The 17,439-nt window shown below is 52.9% G+C and overlaps 1 protein-coding gene across 50 annotated transcripts in view; it reads right to left on the bottom strand.

Moving 5' to 3' along the window:
* The window catches only part of ARHGAP39 (Rho GTPase activating protein 39), a 169,819-nt gene that overhangs the window by 65,854 nt on the left and 86,526 nt on the right, over positions 1 to 17,439 (bottom strand). For all 50 annotated transcript variants that reach the window (XR_011855609.1, XR_011855620.1, XR_011855617.1 and 47 more), the window contains exon 4: positions 1,757 to 2,318. Coding sequence is in view for 2 of the 50 variants with exons in the window: in XM_072151036.1 (XP_072007137.1) it covers positions 1,757 to 2,318 (562 nt within the window). In the remaining 48 variants the exon portion in view is untranslated. The remainder of the gene's footprint in view (positions 1 to 1,756; positions 2,319 to 17,439) is intronic.

Raw genomic sequence — 17,439 nt, 5'->3', positions numbered from 1 at the left:
AAGCATTTCTGCCAGCGACTGATCTCATATTACTGTGATGAATAGCAAAATAACAGTAATTATAATATGTAAAGCCCCCCCCCCCCATCAGTGTGTGCCGCCATCTGTTCCTATAGGAAGTGCAGGGAGGTGTCAGGATAGTGCCGCCTCATTGGGAAGCAGCTGGGCAGATTGTGCCGCGTGTCGCCAGGTGCCAGCCGGGCAGGTGTACCCCAACACAAGTCATCCTGAGATCCCAAAATATATTAACCTCATCAGTTCCAGGAAAAGTTTCCACTCCATAGTTTTAGACTATGTTCACATGACACGGCCAGAATCCGAGCCACAATTCAGACGCCATATTCACGGCCCTGGTAGATTGGCCAATGGACTGCTGGAGGGATATGCTCTTATACATGACAGGACCACAACCTCGGACCTGCCCGGCCAGCACCACACACAACATGACCCGGGGAGGTGTTTATACAGCAGACGTCACATCTGCAGAAGGCTGAATGGTGTCAGATCCTGAGACTGTTCATACATGATCCCTGCCGAGTGGTGGGAGGTTACCACGGGTCACAGGTTTAGGACATATATAACCTGCTATAGAATATATGTAATAGATACATATCTACCATATACAGCATGGGAAATAATCCACAAATCCTCATATATAACAACACAGTTTGACAACAACTTCCTAAGCAGAATGGGAGCATTTACATTCACAGCTCACATGGGAAAAGCACCAGGATCCAACCTCCACAATAGGTAGAAATCTGGCTAAAAGGTGTCTGCCTCTTATAGTCCCAAGGTCAGAAGGATCCAGCACTGTCAGACCCTCCCGATCGCTGTCCTGGAGATCAGTTGTCAGTATACGGATGCAGCAGAGCTGTGTGTGAGTAAAGGGATGCAGCAGAGCTGTGTGTGAGTAAATGGATGCAGCAGAGCTGTGTGTGAGTAAATGGATGCAGCAGATCTGTGTGTGAGTAAACGGATGCAGCAGAGCTGTGTGTGAGTAAAGGGATGTAGCAGAGCAGTTTGTGCGTAAAGGGATGTAGCAGAGCTGTGTGTGAGTAAATGGATGCAGCAGAGCTGTGTGTGAGTAAATGGATGCAGCAGAGCTGTGTGTGAGTAAACGGATGCAGCAGAGCTGTGTGTGAGTAAAGGGATGTAGCAGAGCTGTTTGTGCGTAAAGGGATGTAGCAGAGCTGTGTGTGAGTAAATGGATGCAGCAGAGCTGTGTGTGAGTGTATGTCTGTAGCAGAGCTGTGTGTGAGTAAAGGGATGCAGCAGAGCTGTGTGTCAGTAAATGGATGCAGCAGAGCTGTGAGTGAGTAAATGGATGTAGCAGAGCTGTGTGTGAGTAAATGGATGCAGCAGATCTGTGTGTGAGTAAAGGGATGCAGCAGAGCTGTGAGTGAGTAAATGGATGTAGCAGAGCTGTGTGTGAGTGTATGTTTGTAGCACAGCTGTGTATGAGTGTATGTTTGTAGCAGAGCTGTGTGGGTTATGCTTGTGTATGATCAACAGGGAAATTTCCTTTTTTTTTGGTGACTAAATCTGTGATGCGTCTTAAAGTGCGTTTGATAGTACGAAAAATATTGTACTTAAAATACATGAAGCATTAAAAGTGCTGACTAATTGTTGTTCAGATAGATATATTCAACCAAGAAAATAAAAGCCCCCCAGTCCTGACATCCAGGCACTTATCTCATAGCCAGCACAGTCGCTATCATGTAGAACGTTCCAGTACCACAGCATTGGGTCTTACCTTTTGTATCATTCACAGGGTCCATATGCCGATAAATATATCCCTCCAAATAGGAATGAAATTTGGGAGTTGGTGGGAAAAAAGCCAGACAGATGGTCATTAGCTCCCACCCCCGGGCCAGGCTTTCATAGCGGAAGTTCTCCGTGGTCTGGCGGCAGAGCTGGATGTACAGCTCGTCCCTCAGTCCCTGCATGCTCCATCCCTTGGTGGCGATCTCTAAGGCCACGCTGAGTTGGTCGGCTTTGGACTTGCGGTCTCCCATGTACATCTGGATGAGTCGGAAGATCTCGCAGGCCTCCTTCTTCACATTGCGGTCGTTGGTCATGATCATGGGCTTCTTGATGGACTCGCTGCTCCAGGCCAGCATGTTGGCAATGGACACCTTCCGCCGGAACAGACCCTGCGTGTGCTTGTTGAAGTGCTTGGAGGCCCAGTTCTCAATGTCGGTCTCTGAAGACGGCTTCCTCAAGGTGAAGGTTGGGAAGACACAACTGGAGCTCGGCATCATGTTCCTGTTGTTCCGACTGTTCTCGAACTGAGCGCAGGCACCGAGGTCTTCAGACTACGAGACAAAAGAAAGAGACGAGTTTTATCATCTGTGCACGATATAACGCGGATTCTCTGGTACCTGTCACTCATCTCACTGCAGGATATGTGATAAGACTGTAAGAGTCCAGGACTGTGCGGGGACACATGACACACATGTCACCACCGGGTCATGTGACCACATTCCTGTCACTCCCCAGTCCCGGGACATTATTCTGTATCTTTCCATCGCCCACAGTTTTCAGTATCTCTGCTTGTTGTTGGTGAATAAGAGCATTTATTAATTAATTCAAATGCTGAAACCTCAGGGCCACACCCACTGTGCACCTAATACTCATTTGCATGTGAACAAAAAAAATCGACAATCCTCTTTATATGTCATGCAGAGAAGTCACCATTATCACTTTCATAAGATTGGGTGTGGTGCTCGGCGCCAGGCGATGCAGCACCTCTTTGTCTGGGAGCAGATCAGACCCATTTTTATTGATGCTCCTCCTTCCCCCAACATTTACCATACCATACATATATATTCCCTTCTCCACGTTGAACTTCTCACCTGTAATGAAGCATCCAGACAGAAGTGGTCACATTGGGGCAAATTTACTTACCCGGCCCATTCAGCGGCGCGTTCTCTGCTCTGGATTCGGGTCCGGCCGGGATCTATGAAGGTAGTTCCTCCGCCGTCCACCAGGTGGCGCTGCTGCGCTGAAAGTCATCTCATCACGCCGGAATGCACCACCTCGGACCAGGTGAAGGTAAGCGCTCCCCAAGCGACACTTTTTCGGTTTTTAAATGCGGCGGTTTTTCCGAATACGTCGGGTTTTCGTTCGGCCACGCCCCCCGATTTCCGTCGCGCGCATGCCGGCGCCGATGCGCCACAATCCGATCGCGTGCGCCACAATCCCGGGGCAATTCAGGTACAATCGGCGCAAATCGGAAATATTCGGGTAACACGTCGGAAAAACGCGAATCGGGCCCTTAGTAAATGACCCCCATTGTATCCCATCTGTATATGTGGGAAGTGGTAATTCTGGGCATTGATGGTTCTGAATACAGTTTAAACTTATCCCCCTCATCCACACAGCTCTGCACAGAGCTGCACCTCATCCTCCCAGCTCTGCACCGTACTACACATCATCCACACAGCTCAGCACAGTGCTGCACCTCATCCTCCCAGCTCTGCACCGTACTACACATCATCCACACAGCTCAGCACAGTGCTGCACCTCATCCTCCCAGCTCTGCACCGTACTACACATCATCCACACAGCTCAGCACAGTGCTGCACCTCATCCTCCCAGCTCTGCACCGTACTACACATCATCCACACAGCTCAGCACAGTGCTGCACCTCATCCTCCCAGCTCTGCACCGTACTACACATCATCCACACAGCTCAGCACAGTGCTGCACCTCATCCTCCCAGCTCTGCACCGTACTACACATCATCCACACAGCTCAGCACAGTGCTGCACCTCATCCTCCCAGCTCTGCACCGTACTACACATCATCCACACAGCTCAGCACAGTGCTGCACCTCATCCTCCCAGCTCTGCACCGTACTACACATCATCCACACAGCTCAGCACAGTGCTGCACCTCATCCTCCCAGCTCTGCACCGTACTACACATCATCCACACAGCTCAGCACAGTGCTGCACCTCATCCTCCCAGCTCTGCACCGTACTACACATCATCCACACAGCTCTGCACAGAGCTGCACCTCATCCTCCCAGCTCTGCACCGTACTACACATCATCCACACAGCTCAGTACAGTGCTGCACCTCATCCTCCCAGCTCTGCACCGTACTACATCTCATCCACACATCTCTGCACAGTGCCGCATCTCATCCACACAGCTCTGTACAGTGTCGCACCTCATCCACACAGCTCTGCACAGTGCTGCACATCATCCACACAGCTCTGCACAGTGCTGCACATCATCCACACAGCTCTGCATAGTGTCACATCTCATCCACACAGCTCTACAGTGTCGCATCTCATCCACACAGCTCTGCAGTGTCACATCTCATCCACACAGCTCTGCACAGTGCTGCACATCATCCACACAGCTCTGCATAGTGTCACATCTCATCCACACAGCTTTGCAGTGTCACATCTCATCCACACAGCTCTGCAGTGTCACATCTCATCCACACAGCTCTGCATAGTGTCACATCTCATCCACACAGCTCTGCAGTGTCACATCTCATCCACACAGCTCTGCACAGTGCTGCACATCATCCACACAGCTCTGCAGTGTCACATCTCATCCACACAGCTCTGCACAGTGCTGTACATCATCCACACAGCTCTGCATAGTGTCACATCTCATCCACACAGCTCTGCAGTGTCACATCTCATCCACACAGCTCTGCAGTGTCACATCTCATCCACACAGCTCTGCAGTGTCGCATGTCATCCACACAGCTCTGCAGTGTCACATCTCATCCACACAGCTCTGCACAGTGCTGCACATCATCCACACAGCTCTGCATAGTGTCACATCTCATCCACACAGCTCTGCAGTGTCACATCTCATCCACACAGCTCTGCAGTGTCGCATCTCATCCACACAGCTCTGCAGTGTCACATCTCATCCACACAGCTCTGCACAGTGCTGCACATCATCCACACAGCTCTGCATAGTGTCACATCTCATCCACACAGCTCTGCAGTGTCACATCTCATCCACACAGCTCTGCAGTGTCACATCTCATCCACACAGCTCTGCATAGTGTCACATCTCATCCGCACAGCTCTACAGTGTCACATCTCATCCACACAGCTCTGCACAGTGCTGCACATCATCCACACAGCTCTGCAGTGTCACATCTCATCCACACAGCTCTGCACAGTGCTGTACATCATCCACACAGCTCTGCATAGTGTCACATCTCATCCACACAGCTCTGCAGTGTCACATCTCATCCACACAGCTCTGCACAGTGCTGCACATCATCCACACAGCTCTGCATAGTGTCACATCTCATCCACACAGCTCTGCAGTGTCACATCTCATCCACACAGCTCTGCAGTGTCACATCTCATCCACACAGCTCTGCAGTGTCACATCTCATCCACACAGCTCTGCAGTGTCGCATCTCATCCACACAGCTCTGCAGTGTCACATCTCATCCACACAGCTCTGCACAGTGCTGCACATCATCCACACAGCTCTGCATAGTGTCACATCTCATCCACACAGCTCTGCAGTGTCACATCTCATCCACACAGCTCTGCAGTGTCGCATCTCATCCACACAGCTCTGCAGTGTCACATCTCATCCACACAGCTCTGCACAGTACTGCACATCATCCACACAGCTCTGCAGTGTCACATCTCATCCACACAGCTCTGCAGTGTCACATCTCATCCACACAGCTCTGCAGTGTCACATCTCATCCACACAGCTCTGCATAGTGTCACATCTCATCCACACAGCTCTGCAGTGTCACATCTCATCCACACAGCTCTGCACAGTGCTGCACATCATCCACACAGCTCTGCAGTGTCACATCTCATCCACACAGCTCTGCACAGTGCTGTACATCATCCACACAGCTCTGCATAGTGTCACATCTCATCCACACAGCTCTGCAGTGTCACATCTCATCCACACAGCTCTGCAGTGTCACATCTCATCCACACAGCTCTGCAGTGTCGCATGTCATCCACACAGCTCTGCAGTGTCACATCTCATCCACACAGCTCTGCACAGTGCTGCACATCATCCACACAGCTCTGCATAGTGTCACATCTCATCCTCCCAGCTCTGCACCGTACTACATCTCATCCACACATCTCTGCACAGTGCCGCATCTCATCCACACAGCTCTGTACAGTGTCGCACCTCATCCACACAGCTCTGCACAGTGCTGCACATCATCCACACAGCTCTGCACAGTGCTGCACATCATCCACACAGCTCTGCATAGTGTCACATCTCATCCACACAGCTCTGCAGTGTCGCATCTCATCCACACAGCTCTGCAGTGTCACATCTCATCCACACAGCTCTGCACAGTGCTGCACATCATCCACACAGCTCTGCATAGTGTCACATCTCATCCACACAGCTTTGCAGTGTCACATCTCATCCACACAGCTCTGCAGTGTCACATCTCATCCACACAGCTCTGCATAGTGTCACATCTCATCCACACAGCTCTGCAGTGTCACATCTCATCCACACAGCTCTGCACAGTGCTGCACATCATCCACACAGCTCTGCAGTGTCACATCTCATCCACACAGCTCTGCACAGTGCTGTACATCATCCACACAGCTCTGCATAGTGTCACATCTCATCCACACAGCTCTGCAGTGTCACATCTCATCCACACAGCTCTGCAGTGTCACATCTCATCCACACAGCTCTGCAGTGTCGCATGTCATCCACACAGCTCTGCAGTGTCACATCTCATCCACACAGCTCTGCACAGTGCTGCACATCATCCACACAGCTCTGCATAGTGTCACATCTCATCCACACAGCTCTGCAGTGTCGCATCTCATCCACACAGCTCTGCAGTGTCGCATCTCATCCACACAGCTCTGCAGTGTCACATCTCATCCACACAGCTCTGCACAGTGCTGCACATCATCCACACAGCTCTGCATAGTGTCACATCTCATCCACACAGCTCTGCAGTGTCACATCTCATCCACACAGCTCTGCAGTGTCACATCTCATCCACACAGCTCTGCATAGTGTCACATCTCATCCGCACAGCTCTACAGTGTCACATCTCATCCACACAGCTCTGCACAGTGCTGCACATCATCCACACAGCTCTGCAGTGTCACATCTCATCCACACAGCTCTGCACAGTGCTGTACATCATCCACACAGCTCTGCATAGTGTCACATCTCATCCACACAGCTCTGCAGTGTCACATCTCATCCACACAGCTCTGCAGTGTCACATCTCATCCACACAGCTCTGCAGTGTCGCATCTCATCCACACAGCTCTGCAGTGTCACATCTCATCCACACAGCTCTGCACAGTACTGCACATCATCCACACAGCTCTGCAGTGTCACATCTCATCCACACAGCTCTGCAGTGTCACATCTCATCCACACAGCTCTGCATAGTGTCACATCTCATCCACACAGCTCTGCAGTGTCACATCTCATCCACACAGCTCTGCATAGTGTCACATCTCATCCACACAGCTCTGCAGTGTCACATCTCATCCACACAGCTCTGCACAGTGCTGCACATCATCCACACAGCTCTGCAGTGTCACATCTCATCCACACAGCTCTGCACAGTGCTGTACATCATCCACACAGCTCTGCATAGTGTCACATCTCATCCACACAGCTCTGCAGTGTCACATCTCATCCACACAGCTCTGCAGTGTCACATCTCATCCACACAGCTCTGCAGTGTCACATCTCATCCACACAGCTCTGCAGTGTCACATCTCATCCACACAGCTCTGCATAGTGTCACATCTCATCCACAAAGCTCTGCAGTGTCACATCTCATCCACACAGCTCTGCACAGTGCTGCACATCATCCACACAGCTCTGCAGTGTCACATCTCATCCACACAGCTCTGCACAGTGCTGTACATCATCCACACAGCTCTGCATAGTGTCACATCTCATCCACACAGCTCTGCAGTGTCACATCTCATCCACACAGCTCTGCAGTGTCACATCTCATCCACACAGCTCTGCAGTGTCGCATCTCATCCACACAGCTCTGCAGTGTCACATCTCATCCACACAGCTCTGCACAGTGCTGCACATCATCCACACAGCTCTGCATAGTGTCACATCTCATCCACACAGCTCTGCAGTGTCACATCTCATCCACACAGCTCTGCAGTGTCGCATCTCATCCACACAGCTCTGCAGTGTCACATCTCATCCACACAGCTCTGCACAGTGCTGCACATCATCCACACAGCTCTGCATAGTGTCACATCTCATCCACACAGCTCTGCAGTGTCACATCTCATCCACACAGCTCTGCAGTGTCACATCTCATCCACACAGCTCTGCATAGTGTCACATCTCATCCGCACAGCTCTACAGTGTCACATCTCATCCACACAGCTCTGCACAGTGCTGCACATCATCCACACAGCTCTGCAGTGTCACATCTCATCCACACAGCTCTGCACAGTGCTGTACATCATCCACACAGCTCTGCATAGTGTCACATCTCATCCACACAGCTCTGCAGTGTCACATCTCATCCACACAGCTCTGCAGTGTCACATCTCATCCACACAGCTCTGCAGTGTCACATCTCATCCACACAGCTCTGCAGTGTCGCATCTCATCCACACAGCTCTGCAGTGTCACATCTCATCCACACAGCTCTGTACAGTACTGCACATCATCCACACAGCTCTGCAGTGTCACATCTCATCCACACAGCTCTGCAGTGTCACATCTCATCCACACAGCTCTGCAGTGTCACATCTCATCCACACAGCTCTGCATAGTGTCACATCTCATCCACACAGCTCTGCAGTGTCACATCTCATCCACACAGCTCTGCACAGTGCTGCACATCATCCACACAGCTCTGCAGTGTCACATCTCATCCACACAGCTCTGCACAGTGCTGTACATCATCCACACAGCTCTGCATAGTGTCACATCTCATCCACACAGCTCTGCAGTGTCACATCTCATCCACACAGCTCTGCAGTGTCACATCTCATCCACACAGCTCTGCAGTGTCGCATGTCATCCACACAGCTCTGCAGTGTCACATCTCATCCACACAGCTCTGCACAGTGCTGCACATCATCCACACAGCTCTGCATAGTGTCACATCTCATCCACACAGCTCTGCAGTGTCACATCTCATCCACACAGCTCTGCAGTGTCGCATCTCATCCACACAGCTCTGCAGTGTCACATCTCATCCACACAGCTCTGCACAGTGCTGCACATCATCCACACAGCTCTGCATAGTGTCACATCTCATCCACACAGCTCTGCAGTGTCACATCTCATCCACACAGCTCTGCAGTGTCACATCTCATCCACACAGCTCTGCATAGTGTCACATCTCATCCGCACAGCTCTACAGTGTCACATCTCATCCACACAGCTCTGCACAGTGCTGCACATCATCCACACAGCTCTGCAGTGTCACATCTCATCCACACAGCTCTGCACAGTGCTGTACATCATCCACACAGCTCTGCATAGTGTCACATCTCATCCACACAGCTCTGCAGTGTCACATCTCATCCACACAGCTCTGCAGTGTCACATCTCATCCACACAGCTCTGCAGTGTCGCATCTCATCCACACAGCTCTGCAGTGTCACATCTCATCCACACAGCTCTGCACAGTACTGCACATCATCCACACAGCTCTGCAGTGTCACATCTCATCCACACAGCTCTGCAGTGTCACATCTCATCCACACAGCTCTGCACAGTACTGCACATCATCCACACAGCTCTGCAGTGTCACATCTCATCCACACAGCTCTGCAGTGTCGCATCTCATCCACACAGCTTTGCACAGTGCTGTACATCATCCACACAGCTCTGCACAGTGCTGCACATCATCTGCACAGCTCTGTACAGTGCTGCACCTCATCCACACAGCTCTGCACAGTGCTGCACCTCATCCACACAGCTCTGCACAGTGCTGCACCTCATCCACACAGCTCTGCACAGTGCTGCACCTCATCCACACAGCTCTGCACAGTGCTGCACATCATCCACACAGCTCTGCACAGTGCTGCACCTCATCCTCACAGCTTTGCACAGTGCTGTACATCATCCACACAGCTCTGCACAGTGCTGCACATCATCCACACAGCTCTGCAGTGTCACATCTCATCCACACAGCTCTGCAGTGTCACATCTCATCCACACAGCTCTGCAGTGTCGCATCTCATCCACACAGCTTTGCACAGTGCTGTACATCATCCACACAGCTCTGCACAGTGCTGCACATCATCTGCACAGCTCTGTACAGTGTCGCATCTCATCCACACAGCTCTGCACAGTGCTGCACCTCATCCTCACAGCTCTGCAGTGCTGCACATCATCCACACAGCTCTGCACAGTGCTGCACCTCATCCTCACAGCTCTGCACAGTGCTGCACCTCATCCTCACAGCTCTGCAGTGCTGCACCTCATCCACAAAGCTCTCCTCCCTCATTTCAGTCTATCACCCAACTGTGCACAATAATTTTCCAGTGATCCTAGATTATTCTCATCCTTAATATTTACCTCCCACATCTACAGGACTTCCCCTGAGCTGCACCAATTCTCTGGATTGCTGTAACCTAGACTCAGATTAATACCCGACCCCCAGAGATTCAGGCGTGCCCAAATAATTCATCAGTTCAGGCATATCTATCACATTCCCTAACTGCATGTAGCTTCTCCGTCCCTGTGCACTTCTCCCGTCTGGTACCTGATACCAATCTACAGGTAACTCTGCCGTCCTATCACATTGTATCAACTTCTCTGTAGAGGGGAGTGTGCAGAATTATTTATTCATTTATTTCATTATCTTATCGAATTATTCTGATCCCTTTTAAAGAATATCTGACCCGGCGTACCAGCTCTTATTCCTCCTGTGTCGCCTCTACCTCCTGGTAGATTGTAAGCTCTTGTGAGCAGGTCCATCACTCCTATTGTACCACAGGGACATGTTTCTACTATGTAATGTCTTATTTAGTTTGTATCTGTCCCCGATGTACAGCGCTGCAGAATGTGACGGGTAAGTAAATGTGCCCCATTGTGAACAGTCAGCTCATCTACTATCACCTGCTAGAGGGCGCTCGAGGGGCGCGGATCAGAACCAATATTCCGCTCCTGCGCAGTTGTGTCTGACCGCGATGACCCCAGAACTAATCATGGCAGGTGACTTCTGTATAATACAGAAGGCACCTGCTCAGTATAAGGAGCCGTGAGCCCTCTCCATACTTCCCAAACCACAATATACAGGGTGAGGAGTGAAGGGGTTAAATGTCAAATCACAGGGAAACAGCAATGGTGGATCTTATTGGTTTACATGATTTAGGGGCTGATAAACTCCTTATAAAGAGGTTGTCAGGGATTTGATAAAACACGGCTGCTCTTTTCCATAAACAGCGCCCCCCCCCTAACCCCAGGCAGTGTGGGGTAGTGCGGCTCCATTTATTTCAATGCAGGGTGAGACGCAATACCGGAACAATCTCCGGACACACGTCGCTCATGGAGGGAAGAAGTTGGGGGTTTTTTTTTGCAAATCTTTAGTAAAGAAAGTAAGAATGATGATATAACAGGTTCCTGAGGCGCGCGGAGCCCTTTCTGCCTTTATAATTGTGTTTTAGATGATGACGTAAAAGCCTTAGCCCCCGGAGGACTGGAGGGGGTCGTGTCTGAATTTTCATATTTTTGTCGCACTTCATAAATCTGCAGAAAGGTGTCAGGAGTGAAGAGTGAGGAGGGCTGTCGCACATGTAAAAGGAAAACTCACACATTTTCCCTCAAATCCACCGACGTGTCAATTAAGTGACAATTTTACGACAAAAAACTAAAGTAATGATGCGTCCTCCATCCTGAGCATCCCCTGCAGGAAGAGCTTCATGAATAATAGGAGGATTCACCCCGACAAAGACTGCCCCCCCCCCCCGCCCTACATTAGCCCCATTCCTGGCTGTACCCTCCCCCCCCCCACATTAGCCCCATTCCTGGCTGTACCCTCCCCCCCCCCACATTAGCCCCATTCCTGGCTGCACCCCCCCCCCCCCACATTAGCCCCATTCCTGGCTGCACCCCCCCCCCCACATTAGCCCCATTCCTGGCTGCACCCCCCCCCCCCCCACATTAGCCCCATTCCTGGCTGTACCCTCCCCCCCCCCACATTAGCCCCATTCCTGGCTGCACCCCCCCCCCCCACATTAGCCCCATTCCTGGCTGCACCCCCCCCCCCCCCACATTAGCCCCATTCCTGGCTGCACCCCCCCCCCCACATTAGCCCCATTCCTGGCTGCCCCCCCCCCCCCACATTAGCCCCATTCCTGGCTGCACCCCCCCCCCCCACATTAGCCCCATTCCTGGCTGCCCCCCCCCCCACACATTAGCCCCATTCCTGGTTGCACCCCCCCCCCCACATTAGCCCCATTCCTGGCTGCACCCCCCCCCCCACATTAGCCCCATTCCTGGCTGCACCCCCCCCCCCACATTAGCCCCATTCCTGGCTGTACCCTCCCCCCCCCCCACATTAGCCCCATTCCTGGCTGCCCCCCCCCCCACATTAGCCCCATTCCTGGCTGCACCCCCCCCCCCCACATTAGCCCCATTCCTGGCTGCACCCCCCCCCCCCCCCACATTAGCCCCATTCCTGGCTGCACCCCCCCCCCCACATTAGCCCCATTCCTGGCTGCCCCCCCCCCCCCACATTAGCCCCATTCCTGGCTGCACCCCCCCCCCCCACATTAGCCCCATTCCTGGCTGCCCCCCCCCCACACATTAGCCCCATTCCTGGCTGCACCCCCCCCCCCACATTAGCCCCATTCCTGGCTGCACCCCCCCCCCCCACATTAGCCCCATTCCTGGCTGCACCCCCCCCCCCACATTAGCCCCATTCCTGGCTGTACCCTCCCCCCCCCCCACATTAGCCCCATTCCTGGCTGCACCCCCCCCCCCCACATTAGCCCCATTCCTGGCTGCCCCCCCCCCCACACATTAGCCCCATTCCTGGTTGCACCCCCCCCCCCACATTAGCCCCATTCCTAGATTCCTCCCCCCATAGGCACAAGTAATCACCTGCGGAGGACGACGAGCCCCTGTATAAGGATCATCGCCCCCTGAGAGCAGGATGCACCTGGGTCCTTCATGTCCCCTTCCCCCTTATTTAGTGACAGCAGATCCGTACACAGGCCTTGAGCGGACCCCCTGAGCCCCGGCTGTCAGTTCCCCCGCGGGGGGGGGGAGAAGATGCCGCAACGCGCTGGGAAGTCAAGACCTTGGGTTAGAATTTATTTCTGCATTAAAACTTGTTCTCTTCCCTCTCAGGTGAGTCACGTGTCAGGTAAAGGGAATAGTCTGCTCCCGGGAATCCCGCACAATCCAGCCCTGATAGGAGGGGGAGGGGGGATTTCTATTTACATCTACTGCAAAAAACTAGCGTCATTATACGAATATAAGAACACGACTTCTTCACCAATTCTCAAGGAGCGCAGTCACTTTCCTCTTCCTCCATATGGAATAACGGATCCCGACAACTTACAACAAATTATCAGCGACAGGCACCTAGAGGTATCCGCTATATAGGACCCTTATGGTCTTCCTGCTTTGCTGAAATCACACAGGGGGCGGACCGCATTTCAAAACACCCCTTAAAACACAGTGGATCAGCTGAAGAGAGATTTGCCTAATTAAATGGCTGTTACCATATGCATTTACAAAATGCAAACATTTATGTGATATTAACACCATGGTAATGCATATGTTTGTTAACACATGTGTTAACACATGCGTTAACTGTGGTATATAGCCTGCCAGCCCCTGGAGTATATAGTCTGTCAGCCCCTGTAGTATATAGCCTGCCAGCCCCCTGTAGTATATAGCCTGCCAGCCCCCTGTAGTATATAGCCAGCCAGCCCCCTGTAGTATATAGCCTGCCAGCCCCCCTGGAGTATATAGTCTGTCAGCCCCTGTAGTATATAGCCTGCCAGCCCCCTGTAGTATATAGCCTGCCAGCCTCCTGTAGTATATAGCCAGCCAGCCCCCTGTAGTATATAGCCAGCCAGCCCCCTGTAGTATATAGCCAGCCCCCTGTAGTATATAGCCAGCCAGCCCCTGTAGTATATAGCCTGCCAGCCCCTGTAGTATATAGTCTGCCAGCCCCTGTAGTATATAGCATGCCAGCCCCCTGTAGTATATAGCCTGCCAGCCCCCTGTAGTATATAGCCTGCCAGCCCCCTGTAGTATATAGCCTGCCAGTCTCTGTAGTATATAGCCTGCCAGCCCCCAGCAGTATAGAGTCTGCCAGCCCCCTGTAGTATATAGCCTGCCAGTCTCTGTAGTATATAGCCTGCCAGTCTCTGTAGTATATAGCCTGCCAGCCCCCTGTAATATATAGCCTGCCAGCCCCTTGTAGTACAAAGTCTGCCAGCCCCTGTAGTATATAGCCTGCCAGCCCCCTGTAGTATATAGCCTGCCAGCCCCCTGTAGTATATAGCCTGCCAGCCCCCTGTAGTATATAGCCTGTCAGCCCCCTGTAGTATATAGCCTGCCAGCCCCCTGTAGTATACAGCCTGCCAACACCCCTCTAGTATATAGCCTGCCAAAACCCCTGTAGTATATAGCCTGCCAGCCCCCTGTAGTATATAGCCTGCCAACACCCCTGTAGTATATAGCCTGCCAGCCCCCTGTAGTATATAGCCTGCCAGCCCCCTGTAGTATATAGCCTGCCAACACCCCTGTAGTATATATCCTGCCAACACCCCTGTAGTATACAGCCTGTCAGCCCCCCTGGAGTATATAGCCTGCCAACACCTCTGTAGTATGTAGCCTGCCAGCCCCTGTAGTATATAGCCTGCCAGCCCCCCTGGAGTATATAGTCTGCCAACACCCCTGTAGTATATAGCCTGCCAACACCCCTGTAGTATATAGCCTGCCAGCCCCTGTAGTATATAGCTTGCCAGCTCCCCTCTAGTATGTAGCCTGCCAGCCCCCCTGAAGTATACAGTGTGCCAGCCCCTGGAGTATATAGCCTGTCAGCCCCTGTAGTATATAGCCTGCAAGTCCCCCTGTAGTATATAGCCTGCCAGCGCCTGTAGTATATAGCCTGCCAGCCCTCCAGGAGTATGTAGCCTGCCAGCCCCCCTGTAGTATACAGCCTGCCAGCCCCCTGGAGTATATAGCCTGCCAGCCCCCTGTAGTATATAGCCTGCCAGCCCCCTGTAGTATACAGCCTGCCAGCCCCTGTAGTATACAGCCTGCCAGCCCCCCTGGAGTATACAGCCTGCCAGCCCCTGTAGTATACAGCCTGCCAGCCCCCTGTAGTATACAGCCTGCCAGCCCCACTGGAGTATGTAGCCTGCCAGCCCCCCTGTAGTATATAGCCTGCCAGCCCCCCTGGAGTATATAGCCTGCCAGCCCCTGAAGTATACAGTCTGCCAGCCCCTGGAGTATATAGCCTGTCAGCCACTGTAGTATATGGCCTGCCAGCCCCCCTGTAGTATATAGCCTGCCAGAAGCTGGAGTATATAGCCTGCCACCCCCCCTGTAGTATACAGTCTGCCAGCCCCCTGTAGTATATACCCTGCCAGCCCCCCTGGAGTATATAGTCTGCCAGCCCCTGTAGCATATAGCCTGCCAGCCCCTGTAGTATATAGCCTGCCAGCCCCCTGTAGTATATAGCTTGCCAACACCCCTGTAGTATATAGCCTGCCAGCCCCTGTAGTATATAGCCTGCCAGCCCCCTGGAGTATATAGCCTGCCAGCCCCTAGAGAATATAGCCTGCCAGCCCCTGTAGTATATAGCCTGCCAGCCCCCCTGGAGTATATAGCCTGCCAGCCCCCCTGGAGTATATAGCCTGCCAGCCCCCCTGGAGTATACAGTCTGCCAGCCCCTGTAATATATAGCCTGTCAGCCCCTGTAGTATATAGCCTGCCAGCTCCTGTAGTATACAGCCTGCCAGCCCCCTGGAGTATATAGCCTGCCAGCCCCCCTGGAGTATATAGCCTGCCAGCCCCCTGTAGTATGTAGCCTGCCAGCCCCTGTAGTATGTAGCCTGCCAGCTCCCTGGAGTATATAGCCTGCCAACACCCCTGTAGTATGTAGCCTGCCAACCCCTGTAGTATGTAGCCTGCCAGCCCCCTGGAGTATGTAGCCTGCCAGTCCCCCTGGAGTATACAGTCTGCCAACACCCCTGTAGTATATAGCCTGCCAACACCCCTGTAGTATATAGCCTGCCAGCCCCTGTAGTATATAGCTTGCCAGCCCTCCTCTAGTATGTAGCCTGCCAGCCCCCCTGAAGTATACAGTGTGCCAGCCCCTGGAGTATATAGCCTGTCAGCCCCTGTAGTATATAGCCTGCAAGTCCCCCTGTAGTATATAGCCTGCCAGCCCCTGTAGTATACAGCCTGCCAGCCCCTGTAGTATATAGCCTGCCAGCCCTCCTGGAGTATGTAGCCTGCCAGCCCTCCTGGAGTATGTAGCCTGCCAGCCCCCCTGTAGTATACAGCCTGCCAGCCCCGTGGAGTATATAGCCTGCCAGCCCCCTGCAGTATATAGCCTGCCAGCCCCCTGTAGTATACAGCCTGCCAGCCCCTGTAGTATACAGCCTGCCAGCCCCCCTGGAGTATGTAGCCTGCCAGCCCCCCTGTAGTATATAGCCTGCCAGCCCCCCTGAAGTATACAGTGTGCCAGCCCCTGTAGTATACAGCCTGCCAGCCCCTGTAGTATATAGCCTGCCAGCCCTCCTGGAGTATGTAGCCTGCCAGCCCCCCTGTAGTATACAGCCTGCCAGCCCCCTGTAGTATATAGCCTGCCCGCCCCCTGTAGTATACAGCCTGCCAGCCCCTGTAGTATACAGCCTGCCAGCCCCCCTGGAGTATGTAGCCTGCCAGCCCCCCTGGAGTATATAGCCTGCCAGCCCCCCTGGAGTATATAGCCTGCCAGCCCCCCTGGAGTATATAGCCTGCCAGCCCCCCTGGAGTATATAGCCTGCCAGCCCCCCTGGAGTATATAGCCTGCCAGCCCCTGGAGTATATAGCCTGCCAGCCCCTGTAGTATACAGCCTGCCAGCCCCTGAAGTATACAGCCTGCCAGCCCCCCTGGAGTATGTAGCCTGCCAGCCCCCCTGTAGTATATAGCCTGCCAGCCCCCCTGGAGTATATAGCCTGCCAGCCCCTGTAGTATATAGCCTGCCAGCCCATGGAGTATACAGTCTGCCAGCCCCTGTAGTATATAGCCTGCCAGCCCCCCCTGTAGTATATAGCCTACCAGAAGCTGGAGTATATAACCTGCCACCCCCCCTGTAGTATACAGTCTGCCAGCCCCCTGTAGTATATACCCTGCCAGCCCCCCTGGAGTATATAGTCTGCCAGCCCCTGTAGCATATAGCCTGCCAGCCCCTGCAGTATATAGCCTGCCAGCCCCCTGTAGTATATAGCCTGCCAACACCCCTGTAGT

The sequence above is a fragment of the Engystomops pustulosus genome, chromosome 5 (genome assembly GCF_040894005.1).
Source record: "Engystomops pustulosus chromosome 5, aEngPut4.maternal, whole genome shotgun sequence".
Taxonomy (NCBI): domain Eukaryota; kingdom Metazoa; phylum Chordata; class Amphibia; order Anura; family Leptodactylidae; genus Engystomops; species Engystomops pustulosus.
Note: the sequence above shows the minus strand (reverse complement) of the source record. Positions and strands in the feature narration are given on the sequence as shown.